The sequence below is a fragment of the Neolamprologus multifasciatus genome, chromosome 13, assembly GCF_963576455.1.
Source record: "Neolamprologus multifasciatus chromosome 13, fNeoMul1.2, whole genome shotgun sequence".
In the NCBI taxonomy this organism is placed as follows: Eukaryota; Metazoa; Chordata; class Actinopteri; order Cichliformes; family Cichlidae; genus Neolamprologus; species Neolamprologus multifasciatus.
This window is the reverse complement of record NC_140451.1, coordinates 10174891-10188771: the sequence shown is the minus strand read 5'-3', so window position 1 is coordinate 10188771 and position 13881 is coordinate 10174891. Positions and strand designations below refer to the sequence as shown.

Below are 13881 nucleotides of genomic sequence, written 5' to 3'. Positions count from 1 at the left end.
TCCTGGTCTATAGGAGGCAGTGGTGAGCGAGAGTGTTTGTTGCAGCTCCAACAAAAGAACTGTGGCGAAATTGCCTGCGTGATTTTAGTAGATCTGAATAATATGTGCTACGCCGCTTGTAGTCGTGCAATCTCCGGTTAATGCTTTATAGCTCAGCAAAATCTGCAAGCGCAGTGAAAAAAACAAAAACGCTCATTGGAGAACTGAGCGTGTCCTGTCTGCCTGCTCCGGTAGTGGCTACGTGTAATTCTCCGGGAAAATGGCAGATAGAAAAAATAATAATGCTCCAAACACCAGTGCAAATTTACTATTCAGCGCCGCTCCGGAGTTTAACTTCAATTTGCCTTTCATGCCAGTGAGTCAGGCCTCTGGTCCGGCGGTGCTGTCAGGAGGTGAGACGAGATGCCGACTGAGGAAATGTCCAAACATTTGCGGGTTCGTTAGCAAGCTAAGCTAGTTAGCAAATTGGGTTCCCGTATCGCTATCGGGGCTTACTGAGTGTAAAAGTAACAGAAAGAGAAAGAAACCTTGTCCGAGTAGGGAAGCGTTTATCAGGCGTAAGGTTATCCTAACTGACAGCGATGTGTTGTGGTCAGACTGGCAGCTGTGTGATGTTTTATTTTGCACGTATGTTTCAGGGTCACAGCCAAAACAGTGTTCTGAGTTAAATGGCAAGATAACGTCCTGTTACAGGGATTTAATGATGCGACATTCTGCTGAACAAGCGCCTGATAAACATGTTTCCTCTTTTTATACTTTAAGGACTAAACAGTAGAAAGCTACAGCTCTGAGTATATATTCTCCACCTCTGTGATTTAATGTGTGTCAGATGTTTTTGTATAGATACTAAAACATGTGTTACACTTTTATTCTCCATGTCGGTGTGCAGTAGATGACTCCACTGATGTTGGAGAAGAAGACAGCTTTGTAGGTCAGACATCTGGGAATGGACATGCCCCGTCTACATTCAGCTACTTCTCCAGTCCCATAACCAGTACTGACCCATTTGCATCCATAGGCCATTCTCCATGCCCCCCGCCAGTGCTGTCTGCAGCCCCGACCACAACGGGACACGTTTCTGTTCCCAGCAGTGTCAGCATGGTTCCACCACAACCCCCACCTGCCAGCTCACAAATGAACCCTTCTCCTTCGATGTTTGGTAATGCAATTTACCAGAGCCCCATGGGGCGTCACACTCCTCCCCCTACCACAATGACCCCACCGCCTCCCCAGATGCAGCCGCAGAGCCACAACCCGTACAGACACACACCCACCAGCAGCAGAGCTAGTCCTTATATTCCAGCTCCGGAAGTCCTGCCGCCAACACACACGCCACAGCAGAATCCCTACTTGGTCAGCTCGCCACCGCAAACGTTCCCCCCATCAGGACCCATGTATACAAAGGTCAGTGTCACACCGGTGTTGTTGATCAAAGGGTTTATTAACTTATTTGGGAAGTTAAATCACATCTTTCTCTCTTCAACCTCCTCCCACACAGATTCAGGGCCCTCCACCTCCACTTCCAGCCACCACAGCTGGAGCCGTCGTTCCTGCTGTTCCCATGATGCCGTACAACTACAACGTCTATGAGCCAGTTCAGCCTCACTGGTTCTACTGCAAGCAGGTGGAGTCAAAAAGCGTCTGGCTTCCTTTCAGTATCTTTGACTCCCTTCAGCTTGAGGAGACGTACAACTCTGGTACGACAAGACACGTGCAAATTTGTCTTTGGAGTCCTGAGAATCTCATCTTCAACTGCACAGTGAAGTTTTTTTTTTTTCTTCTTCATTCTTTCAGTTCAACCAGATCCAGAAAGTGTGATCGTACGCACAGACGGAGGGAGGTATGACGTGCAGCTTTATGACCGCATGCGGACTGCAGTGTACTGGGAGGAGGAGCCTACAGAGGTCCGACGCTGCACCTGGTTCTACAAAGGAGATACAGATAGTCGCTTTATTCCTTACTCTGAGGAGTTCAGTGATAAGCTCGAGGTTTGTCTCAAAAATACTGTTTTTTATACCCTCTGCATTGTTCTTTATTCATTTAGTTTAGGCTGCACTGTTGTAAAAGGAAATTATTATAATGTATTATTGCATCATCTCTAGGCTGAATATAAGAAAGCTGTGTCTACCAACCAGTGGCACCGCAGGCTGGAGTTCCCATCAGGGGAAACTATTGTGATGCACAATCCAAAGGTAAACCCCTGTTTGATTAACGTGCTGTAGCGGTCTGATGATGTAATAAGCTTTATAGTTCACGAGCATTGATCTGTTTGCCTTTGTAGGTCATAGTGCAGTTTCAGCCCTCCTGCGTACCAGATGAGTGGGGCACAACTCAGGACGGGCAGACCAGACCCAGAGTGGTGAAGAGAGGGATCGATGATGACCACGATGAAGTGCCTGATGGTAGACAAGTTCCGCTGTGCTCAAAATAATTTGCTCTAAGTGTAAACACAGTTTGTATCATCCACTAAGTGTAATTTTAGGAAATGGAAAGTATGATAAGGTATTCCAGAGGCATTAGAAGGACTTTTTGATAGCTGGTTGGGTGCTAGGTGAAGTATAATGCAGCCTCATTCTGACTGTAGTTCACATTTTATGCACATATTTAAGATTAGAGACATCTCTTTCCAGGTGAGCTCTCAACGGTGGATCATCTTGTGTTCATGGTTCATGGAATTGGCCCCGTGTGTGACTTGAGATTTCGGAGCATGATTGAGTGTGGTGAGTAATGAAGTAATGAGCAGTCACACTGCAGTTGTGTAACAATGTGTACAAAGGAAACGTTAAAAATGCTGTTTTGCCGTGCTTTCAGTGGACGACTTCCGTAATGTGTCGCTGAAGCTGCTGCAGAGCCATTTTAAGAAATCGCTGGATGAACACGCTATCAGCAGAGTGGAGTTTCTGCCCGTGCAGTGGCACACGGCTCTACATGGAGATGCCACAGGGGTGGACAGGTGAGGGGGACAAAGGTTTAACACCAAAGAGGCCTGACACACATGTGGTGATATTATAAATAGCTCCTGACTGGATGGAAACACTGGACTTACTCTCTTATTTTAAATTGACATTGTTTGTCACCTGTAAGTCCTTCATCATTACTCAGAGAGGGGTAAACAGAACATTTATTGGACACTGTCATTATATGCTGGAGACAATTGGTGCCTCAGTTCACCAGACATCCTTGCAGGACCTTAACAGACTTATTTCTTGTTCATCTTTGCAGGAGGATAAAGAAGATCACTTTGCCCAGCACCGGGCGTTTACGTCACTTTACCAACGAGACCTTGTTAGATGTGCTTTTCTACAACAGTCCCACTTACTGCCAGACCATCATGGACACTGTTGCTCAGGAGATTAACCGACTCTATGCCCTGTTCATGGAGAGGAACCCGGACTTCAGAGGAGCAGTGTCAGTGGCAGGACACAGCTTAGGTAATAAACATGTTTAATCAGCTTCTAACCTTTCTGTTTTTTCCACCATCACTTAATTTTTCTGCATGTTTCTCCTTGCAGGTTCTTTGATTCTCTTTGACCTGCTTTCAAATCAGAAGAATGCCTCACCTGGAGGGGCCATGCCAACCATGCCCGCTGCTAACGGAGAAGTCAGACAGGTCACGCCCTGACTAATTTAAATAAATTACAATATACTGTAAAAATAAAACAAACACAGTGCTCTTTTCTGTTTATTTGTAAATGAGTTGAATATTTTCAGAATAAAGGTTCGGTATATAATTGTAAATTTTGTTTCTCATATCAGGTGACGGCCCCTGTTGCACAGGAAAATAGTGCCGTCACCCCTCCAGCTGTGGAGGAGCAGCCCAAAGAAGACGGGGAGGAGTTTGAGGATCTTGCTGCTATGCTGGAACATCTGGGCCTGTCTGAATACAAGAGCACCTTTGATGAGGAGAAGATTGACATTGAATCTTTTGTAAGAACACAGTCCACCTTTTATTTTACAGACTGCTAGGAGTTGAGATATGTTTTTTATGTTTTAGAAGTATAAGAAATCTAATTATAAATGTAAACTGTATAAGGTCATTTGAGAACATCGGGGGTTTTATGCAATATAATGTAATTCATCTTATTCTGACCCTTTTAGCTTATGTGCACAATTGAGGACCTGAAGGAGATGGGTATCCCACTTGGTCCCAGAAAAAAAATTGCCAAATTTGTGAAAGAAAGAGTGAATAAGCAGGTAAGTTTGTCTGCTGAGTATCTGCGAGGCTTGCAAAAATTGTGATTATGGACCCGCCCCCTCATGGTTTCATGTTCACAGGCTGCAGCTCAGGAGAACAAAAAAGAGGTCAAAGAGGTCACTCAGACTGCAGCGCCTCCACCAGCAGCTGAAGTTCCCTCTGATCCGACTGTGAAGAAGCTTCCGGTGGGCAGCACCGTCTCCTCTGTCCATGTGGACTACAATTACTTTGAAGTTGGAACGGGGCAGGTAAACACATCTGTCTTTCAGCAACAATGAGCTGCTATTTTGAAGCAGAGCTGACATTTAATAAACCTTTTGCAGGTGTCTGTCATCTACCACACTCTGGACTTTGAGCCTGTGAATTTCTTTGCCTTGGGTTCTCCAATCGGCATGTTCCTGACTGTACGAGGACTTGAGAAGATCGAAGAGATGTACCAGCTGCCCACATGCAAGGGATTCTTCAATATTTATCATCCAGTATGTGTTTGTGTATTTATAGCTATTTGTAACGTGTTTTATTGTTTCTGGGTCAGATTTGTACGTTATTCTGGTGTGCACAGGCATTTCATTCACTAGACTAATGGTTCAGACTCTAATTTTAATAATGTCTTTTAGCTGGACCCAGTGGCTTACAGGATTGAGCCCATGATAATGCCAGACCTGGACTTGAAGCCTGTTTTGATCCCACATCACAAAGGACGGAAGAGGCTTCATCTTGGTATGGACCCAAACACTCAGAGCAGAGCTGTCATTGTTGTAGTCACATATGAGATTAAGTTTCAAGCAAAAGGAACAAAAAATAATAATCAGGTTTTAACTGTGAATGCTGACAGTTACAGATACAGAGTTAGTTACTGAGCCTAAACTAAACTGTTCAGTATTTTTGGCCTCTCTGCCGCTTAAGGGTGGAGCGCCCCAATATCTGCAGTTACACAGCACAAAGACTCTATTCTTGCACTTCAATTGCCATGAAGCAACGTAGTGGCAAATAAAACTGATTCGTTTTTTCGTTGGCTGTGCAGAAAAACATTAAGGTGACAGCAAAATAAAGTTTCTCGTGGTGGTTGCTTTTTTTTTTTTCTTTTTTTTTAAGTGTATGTAGGTTTCATTGGTTGTGTGGAAATGGGCTTAGGTGTGATTCTGTGTGTTTCAGAGCTAAAGGAGTCTCTCTCCAGGATGGGCTCTGACCTGAAGCAGGGTTTCATCAGCTCCCTGAGGACTGCCTGGCAGACCCTCAACGACTTTGCTCGTGCTCACACCTCGAATGCCCAACTTCAGGCCCAGCTGGCCATCGTGGCCAATCAGATCGAAGAGGAGGAGAAGCAACAAGTGCACGAGGGTGAGTGCGGCTCACTTGTGAGTCTTTGACTATTTTCTGTACTGTTAGATCAACCGTTTTGATCTGGTTTGTCACAGAGCATAAGATTCCAGACAACCCTGAGCTTCAAAAAGAAGACGACGAGTCTCAGGTGAAGATCGGGATGTTAAACGGAGGGAATCGCATCGACTACGTCCTGCAGGAGAAGCCCATTGAGAGTTTCAACGAGTATTTGTTTGCCCTCCAGAGTCACCTCTGCTACTGGTACAATCAATCTCATATTAAAGACCTGTTTGTAGTTGCGATTTGAATGGAAACTTGAGTATTAAGCAGCTGAATGACACAGACTGAAAACTAAGTCAATGTTTTTTGGGATCAATTAATAATTTAAATATTTATTATGTGCAAAAATAACAGGTTTGGTGGTTTCAGCCTCTCAAATATGTGATTCTTAATAATTTACAAAGTCCTCATATTATTTTGGTTTCATGAAAAAAAAGACTTACTCTTCTGCAGTATAGCTTTTTTTTTATTCATTGCTGATTTTTAGGCCCTTTCCTCACAGTACATTCTTACCTCATTTCCATCAGTACCTTTTTAGCTCAACTTGATTCAACTTAGTTTTGATAGTTTTTCATTAGGTGGTAGTACCTGGTACTGGGTGGGTATTACCTTCTTTAGTACGTGCTCGGCCGGCGTTCCAAGTGATCACAGTTAATCCGAAAATGTGAAATCAGACTGCATGCCACCAATAGGCCAGACGATGGTGTCACTCGATGAGTCATGAGAGTGACTCCTTCACAAAAATCCAAACCACCATTTTTGAAACCTGGCAACGAGAAAAATGGCCGCAGAAAACCCCCCACTGTGGTCCCAGAGTCTGACAAAAAGCTTTAATGACCCACGTGGAGGTGGTACTCAACTGTAATGGAAAACGACCGCAACAGAATCAAGTTGAGTCGAGTAGGTACTAGTGGAAAAGAGGCATCTGAAACATCACAGTATAAAAACTGCACATTTAAATGATGGCGAGTGACGTCTGAAGTCCTTTAAGCTGCTTCAGTGACTGTCTGAAACCTGTGTATTAACACTTGTGTTGTTTTGTAGGCAATCTGAAGACACGGCTCTGCTCATTCTCAAAGAGATCTACAAGACCATGGGGATCCATCCAGAACAGATGGCTCATTAATACACAGAGTACACCTGTCTGCTTTGGTCCCATTTAGTTTCATGTATTACTTCTTCACTGGGATTTTGATTATTTTTCTTTTTTTTATTGATGTAGTTTATTATATACAGATGAATAATACAATTGTATTACGCCATTTGTCTTAAATTAAGAAACATACAAATGAGCTCGTTGATTCAAAGAAACTTGACAAGTTTGATATTACATTTTTATAGTATAAATTATAGAAATGGGGGGAGGGGTCAAGTTTCCCAAGAACATGTATCATCAGATCGAATACTAACAGCAGAAAGGAAGGAGCAGAAGCGAATGCAGCCTTCTGTACGTTTTATTTCATGGCAAGACTCAAAATAAATCATCACCTTGCTCAAGTGTTTCGTTTGGATTGTGTACTGCTGATGTTTTCTCCTGCAGGGTAAGGAGAGACTCGAAGACTATCTACAGAAAGCTGGAATATTTGCAAAAACATTAATAATAAAATAATTACAGTACCAGATGAGACCTGCTTCCTCTGTGAGGGAGAAAAAGCACTTCTTGCCTGCACTATGTAATCTTTAGACAGCTGTCCTCATTAAAATTACCCCTCTAACCTATGAACTGTTCAGCTGTAACATTATGTGGAATAAAAACCAGCAGCTGTGAATACGGCTCATAGTACTGTCTGCATGTAGGCACATATTTAACTCACATGTATGAAACAATGGAATATTAGAAAAATATTTACAAGCATGACTGTAACATTCAATCCCAGTCAAGAAGTGGGAATCGTAGTGCTGGGAACGACGCTCGTTATCTATACAATAATACTGGTCCACATACACCTGATACTGTAGCGTTGCATGCAGTAAGCAGATCTCTGCTCAAGTCCTTGAACCATTTGATCGACATGTTTTTCAGGTGAACTCTTTACTTGGAAACAATCAGCAATAAATGAATGATAACAGCGACTCACTGTCACAAAACACAAGTTCCCTTTTTTTTTAAAAAAAACAAAAAACCATACTGCCCCTCTCACAGAACTTCTAATAGCAACAGAAATTTTTGGCTCCATATACTACTGCCAAAATACTGAGTGAAAGATTATAAAGTGTTTGAGGATCAGCTGAAACTTTTGGCTTCTTTTGTTCACTATGAGAAAGTGCAACGTCTTTACAGTTGTCAATAAATTATGCAACTTGTTATCCTTTAATGTGTCTTTAGTTTGACTTAAAAAGCCTGTCCAAACACGCAACAGCTGCCAGAAATCATCGCAATGAGCTGAAATCTTTCTGGAGTCATATTTGGCTGTAAAAGGTGCTAAAGAGGCTGGCTGCAGGTCAGGTGCTGTGTTTGAAGCAGGCAGGATGGCTTAATGAGAAGTTGTCGAGTTCAAAGTTAGAAAGCGCATGCCTATTGATTTGATTTCATGTAACATGTTGTCAACCTAAATCCACGAGATACGTACCTGTTGTTCTTCCCTCAGCAAGTTAAGTATTGCTAATTATGCATCAGCTCTTCAGTAACACTTGTTGCCACGTTGTGAACTTTCACATTGACTAATGTTCATTTTTGTACATTCATTTGTCTACAGCTGTGCGGTGAAATGCAGAAGGATCCGTGTAAACATGTCTTCGCTGTAGTGCCTTAATAATATCAGCACCATGCAGTCTTAATGTAGAAATGATGCTGGGTACGGAGAGGCTCGCTCAGTCCTCTGTTTTGCTCTGTGTCTTGAAGGCCTGCTTGCGTAGGTGAGCCTCGATCTCCTCGCGGAAAACCAGCATCCCCAGGTGAGAGTGGGAGGCCTCGTTCATCGCTTTGGACTGGATGCACATGCGGTACTGCTCCGGCGTCAGCTCGTCCGCACACTGCTTCTCGTGCCACAGGTGGAACAGACCCGACACCGGCGTGCGGATCACTATCACGTCACTCCGCAGATACTTCCTGTACAAGTGGACGTCTTCCACCCCCCAACCTTTGACTTCAAGATCAAAACCACCTGCGGCAATACGACCCATTTAAAACATGTTACGCACAACTGTCGCGTCTAATAAAACAAATGATTGGTGCTTACCGATATTTAGAAAGTCGGAGCGATACTGGCATGTCATTCCAAATCCAAAGTCTCTCCAGAATCCAGCATCCTTTTTATGAATCTATTTGAAAACAGATAGTCATCTCTGACACACAGGTCACCACCAAACCAGCTTTCTAACACGTTGGTCAGAATGGGAACCTTTACACTTCTTACCAGCTGGAGTTCAACAGGTGGAGCCAGCTCCAAATTTCCATAGACAATGGCAGGATTGTACAAACTAAACACGACAGGATAGAAGACTTTCTTGTCTGTAAAACAGAGCAAGCAAATTAACCTTTGGCTGAGAGCAAGAGCACTAAAAGACTATAATGAATGTGAGCCAATTAAACCTACTTGGAGCAGCGTGGAGACGACAGGTGTTAAGGAACTCGAGTGTAAAATGGATGTCCACATCACAAAAAAACATTAAGACGTCGCCTTTCTTCCATGCGTGAGCTCCGATATCCAAACCTCGACCTCGGGAAAACTCCTCGTCCACTGGGATGAGAGTGTAGTTGGAGAAGCTCTCCTCCCTGTAAAACAAAATGCCTGATTTTTAACAAATGCCTCATACGACATATTAACAAGCCTATTAAAAGGTCTTTCTGTTCAATAGACTCACCTCGACATTTTTTCCAGAGATGACGTCACCTCCTGTAGACCTTCCTGCCCAAAATAAACCACCGTGAGATGTACCCTTCTGTCATGCTGTATGCACACCTCCCTAAAAACACATGCATTTTTCAAATGGATTACAAGGACACACAAGGCCGCAGTGCTTTCCACAACAATGGTGTAAACAAAAGCCAACACGTCTAATGAAGGCCAAGGGTGCTGGCTCATGTTTAGTAGAGAGGGATGGATTTAAGATTCATTCTCACCTGAAGTTTTGCAAGAACTGTGAGAAAGTTTCTGCTCTGCCCGCTAGTGGCACAATGATGTTAATAATCATTCCTGATGTTTCCACAGATGTGCTCCTGACTTTCATTAAGGGCCCAAAAGGCCTGAAGAGTGTGACGTGGCGGAAACTGCTGGAATCCTCTTTGGCAAAGAAGAGCTCGTAAAGTGTCCCTTTGTCTCGCTCTGTCCGGTACAGCCCTGCCAAAAGAAGACAATCTGAAAAACACTGAGACAGGCTGAGAAAACATACCAGTTATCCACTAAGTGGCACTAAATGCCAAATTCAAGGAGACTTTCTGTTTGGCACTACTGCTGTGCATGACTAACGCGCAAACACAGACACGTAGCATAAACCTTTGTCCCCATCCTTGCTATGCAAAGGCACACCACAATCTTAATCTGACTGGCTCTGACCCCTGCAGTTTTGTCAAACCTTATCTCATGTAATCTCCTAACCACAACTCTGACCAAGCAATATACACTAGCCAAGGAGCAGGAGTCATTGCAGCTTATGAACTTTCAAATGTATTTTACGTTTGACGCATCACTCTTGAGGTCAAGTTTTTTCTGTCTGAACTTGAATCGGACCTTTGCCGATTGTGACATTTTGGCTCAATATCACTGTTTAAAGTAACAATTTGGCTGATTTTGTTTTGTCGTTTATTGTTTTCCTGGAATAAGGGGAAAATAAAGAAATATTCTAAAAGAAAATAAAAGATGTGCTTTAATTTTGACTCGTTTTTTCCAAAGGAAGCTGCAAGGTCAGGGACCATCCTCACTAACTTCTGATGCACACCCAGTCACTTTGTTCTATAAGCGGGCCTGAAATATGACAGAAAGCATCAAGTTCAGAAAAGAGCTTCAAAGGCTTTCAGAGGGTAAAGAGTTAAAGTCTTGCAGCTCACACAATTTGAACATTTAACCAGTGCAACATTTATATTCCTAAATATAGGCTGTTCACAAAATCTGATAACTGTCATATGCCAACATCAATCAATAGGCAATATTGGCCAGTGTTTGTCAGATAGTGTTTATCAGTGCAACCCAGTGCTCCTTTGTCTTAATAAAATGTACTAACCAAATCAGATTTGGAACAAAGGCTCAGTTTATTATTCTGGATCGTTAAAAATAGATTTTCCTGGTGATTTCTTTTTTTCAACGAGTCTCTTCACTGAGTGGAAACTGTTAATAAAAGGTTCATTTTGAACACTGGTTACAGTCATTGCCTCTTACTCTGTAATTTAACTGAGAGTCTCACCTTCAGTAAAGTGACCATCTGTGTAGGTTTGCCTCTGCACATCATCCTCCACACCATCCTCCTCGTCGGGGTTGTTGATGATGTCTAGTGCGGCCTCAATGACCTCCACCAGCTCATCCCTGCGGTCCTTGCGGACTGGTTTCTCCTCTGGGTGCCGCGTTAGCCCCATTTCCAGCTGGTACACCTTGGAAGAAGTAAAACTCTCAAACGGCACCAAGGCATACTCGCTTGGAAGGCGAGCTCCAGTGTTGACCTCAGCCTTGTCGATCTGAGAATGCAAGTACTCCAGCAAATCTCCAGGCTCTTGGTCTTTATCGGCCAGACCCGGAACTCCTGGAAGCTCTTTTTTCTCTTGGAGAACTTTCAACTTCTCGCTCATTTCCTGTAATTCCTGCTTAAGCTGGGCAATTTGCCGCTTCAGACTGGCAGCACGGTTCAGGTGGCGCTCCTCCTGTTCCTGGAGCAGGGCCTGGTAGTATTCTTTGCCATAGGGCTCCCCTACAGGGCCTGGTAAGATCAGGCTGACGTCTGCTGGTGGAGTGCACTCCAGCAGGTATGCAAACAGCAGCAACACCAGCAGCAGAAAAAGACCCAGGAAGAGCCAGCGGACCCGACCCTGAAGTGGCAACCCCCGCCTGGGCATCACGTTCTCATAAAAGCTATAGCTGACAAGCCTGCATTCCCTTTGCCCCGGACTGCTCACATTACTTAAAACAGGTTTCTGTACATCATCTTAGAGACATGGGTGTGTAGGTCATTTTGGAATAAAGAGATATTGTTCTTTGGCTCCAATGCATCAGTATTTCCACACATAGGTCCTGTGTAAATCCACAAAACGATCAGCTGTTTAAAAACACAGAAATCCACAATCAGAAAAAAGCCACGATCCAGGATCCCAATACAGGGACTTTTAGATAAAAGCACTGATGACAAAACAGCAGATAATCATACAATGACATTTAATGTGTTACCTTTAAGCAACCTTTCAAATAAACCAACCTGCTATCTATAGTTTCCTTCAGTCAGTAAGTTTCTTTTGAACATTTATCCGACTTCTTCACTTCAAAGATTCCGTTTAAAGGAGGGAAGGAGGGACAGCAGGGATTAGCTACACCTGGACAGCTAACACACGCCAGCTAGCTCTCAGCCAAACAACAGCACACAAGGAAACTGGTGGGCGAGCTTCACAGCAAGCTTGCTACAGACTGACTTCCGGTGTAGCTCTTTCTCTTCAAAATAAATGCACGGGCTTTGTGCAAAGCGGCAAGACCAAACACTCCAGATTCTGAGAGGTACCTTCTCGGAATGAAAGTGTACAAAACAAGTGAAACACACACAGCGTTCAAGGCCGATTTGTGATTATCTTTTGAATTACAGGCTTGGTAAATGTCACACAAGGCTCACCAGTCAAGAATCCCTGGTAAACTAAAAAAGGCAGCCTTCAGGAGTTTCCACGCCTAATATCGTATCAACTAGATACCATGTGCAGCAGGTTCTTGAAGGTCACACAGCTCCAAGCTAACACTTACAAAGTAACCCTGTTTTCAGGCTCTCACACCCAGATATAAATCAGTCTCTAGACAGCTATAATGAAATAGGGCTCTGAATCCAGCCAGAACTGGAACTGAGCTTGTGCTGATGTTTTAAAAGCCATAGCTGTCAAAATACTTCTTTGTACATTTATTTTTTTTAACCTTAATGCTTTTATCTAAAATGAGATCTTCAATGTTTAACACCAAACACAGAAATATAAAATATTAATGATTCTTATTAACATTCTAAAAGGCAAAACGCAACTATGATATTAGTTTTACTACTCACACAAAGAATGTCTAACGCAAAACTGTTCTGCTGATGATGTGTCACAAAAATGAGGAACCGACCTTAAAGAGTGCTTATTCAACAGTTTGGAAGATGTGTGTGTGTGTGTGTGTGTGTGTGTGTGGGGGGGGGGGGGGGTGTTAACAGCCCTTCTACAATGTGTCTTTTTTTTGCCTCACATACAAGCATCATTAGTAGCAACATAGTTAAAGTTAAGGACAAAGTAACTCAAGACTGCCTGAAAAACAACAGAACCAAGTCATGCTAATAATGGGAGACTTTCAAACTCTAATTAAGCTACTGGTATGGCGACAGAGAAAAGTTGGCTATATTTTAGAAAAAAAAATCTTAGCCTAAAACCTTTGATAATTAGATTTTTTCCCTTGTGGCATATTTGCAAATTTCAGCACCTTTAATGCTTTTGAAATTTGCGACATTACAGGCAGCACATCCCCTTATTGCGAAAAAATTCGAACCGGACATGACTACAGTTCTGCTGCTAGCTTAGCGGTGTTCCGCGCTTCACTTCGCTTTCGGGTTTTTATTCTTACCCGTTAGAAAGCCTCTCTGTTACCTATAGTACTCCCCAAACGTTCACTCACCTAACCCCGGCTTTGTCCATTCCTGCCCCTCATTACAGCTGTCGCATTTTGTGTTAAACTAGCAGCAGTAGGTAGGTTGGTTGTGTTACAGAATGCCACGGAGCAAAGAGAAAAGAGTGGGTTGTAACCTACTTCCGGTTAAAAACTAACCAATCGGAGCGTGTCTAACGAGTGTCGTCATCAAGCACGCCGAACCTCCAGGTTCATAATATTGTTTATCCTTATTAAAATAACGACGTTATTATTATATTGTAGCTCTAAACGAATTATTGTTATTATAAGAACACATCGATGATTTTTTTTTACTCTCATACACACTACCGCGTCTTCCAATAACGTAACAACGTTAATCTGTTGTTTTAAAAAAGCTATATTTAACCTTCCCTCTAAGAGATTATTGTCTTTTCTTCCCGTTTCACAGTTCAGACCAATAAAGCAAACCTCTTATCTCATGTGATGAACAAGCTGACAGCTCTGGATTGAATTAGCACTGAAACATAATTTGTTTAATGTTCGAAAACAAGTGATATGATCTCAATG

The 13881-nt window shown here is 42.9% G+C and overlaps 2 protein-coding genes across 7 annotated transcripts; one reads left to right on the top strand and one right to left on the bottom strand.

Annotated features, from left to right (window-relative positions):
- The first annotated feature begins 77 nt into the window (after positions 1-77).
- On the top strand, positions 78-7683 carry sec23ip (SEC23 interacting protein). Of its 3 annotated transcripts, none has more exons than XM_085182236.1 (18): positions 78-392; positions 893-1419; positions 1499-1697; positions 1795-1988; positions 2103-2192; positions 2282-2402; positions 2631-2720; positions 2812-2953; positions 3223-3431; positions 3513-3610; positions 3757-3927; positions 4099-4194; positions 4276-4443; positions 4519-4674; positions 4813-4915; positions 5351-5536; positions 5614-5779; positions 6623-7683. In XM_085182236.1, exons 1-18 carry the CDS (start codon positions 260-262, stop codon positions 6702-6704), a joined length of 2931 nt encoding a protein of 976 aa, XP_085038362.1. In that variant the 5' UTR covers positions 78-259; the 3' UTR covers positions 6705-7683. The 3 variants fall into 3 exon arrangements, with proteins under 3 accessions (XP_085038362.1, XP_085038363.1, XP_085038361.1); XM_085182237.1 differs by having other exon boundaries at positions 79-392; positions 890-1404; XM_085182235.1 differs by having other exon boundaries at positions 79-392; positions 890-1419.
- Positions 7684-7689: 6 nt separating this feature from the next.
- csgalnact2 (chondroitin sulfate N-acetylgalactosaminyltransferase 2) lies at positions 7690-13483 on the bottom strand. 4 transcript variants are annotated; one of them, XM_085182245.1, is made up of 8 exons: positions 13342-13483; positions 10919-11761; positions 9642-9858; positions 9383-9484; positions 9115-9293; positions 8935-9029; positions 8758-8839; positions 7690-8682 (listed from the first exon to the last, which is right to left on the bottom strand). In XM_085182245.1, exons 2-8 carry the CDS (start codon positions 11559-11561, stop codon positions 8390-8392), a joined length of 1611 nt encoding a protein of 536 aa, XP_085038371.1. In that variant the 5' UTR covers positions 11562-11761; positions 13342-13483; the 3' UTR covers positions 7690-8389. The 4 variants fall into 4 exon arrangements, with proteins under 4 accessions (XP_085038371.1, XP_085038372.1, XP_085038370.1 ...); XM_085182246.1 differs by lacking the exon at positions 13342-13483 and adding an exon at positions 11890-13332; XM_085182244.1 differs by lacking the exon at positions 13342-13483 and adding an exon at positions 11918-13332.
- Positions 13484-13881: the final 398 nt, after the last annotated feature.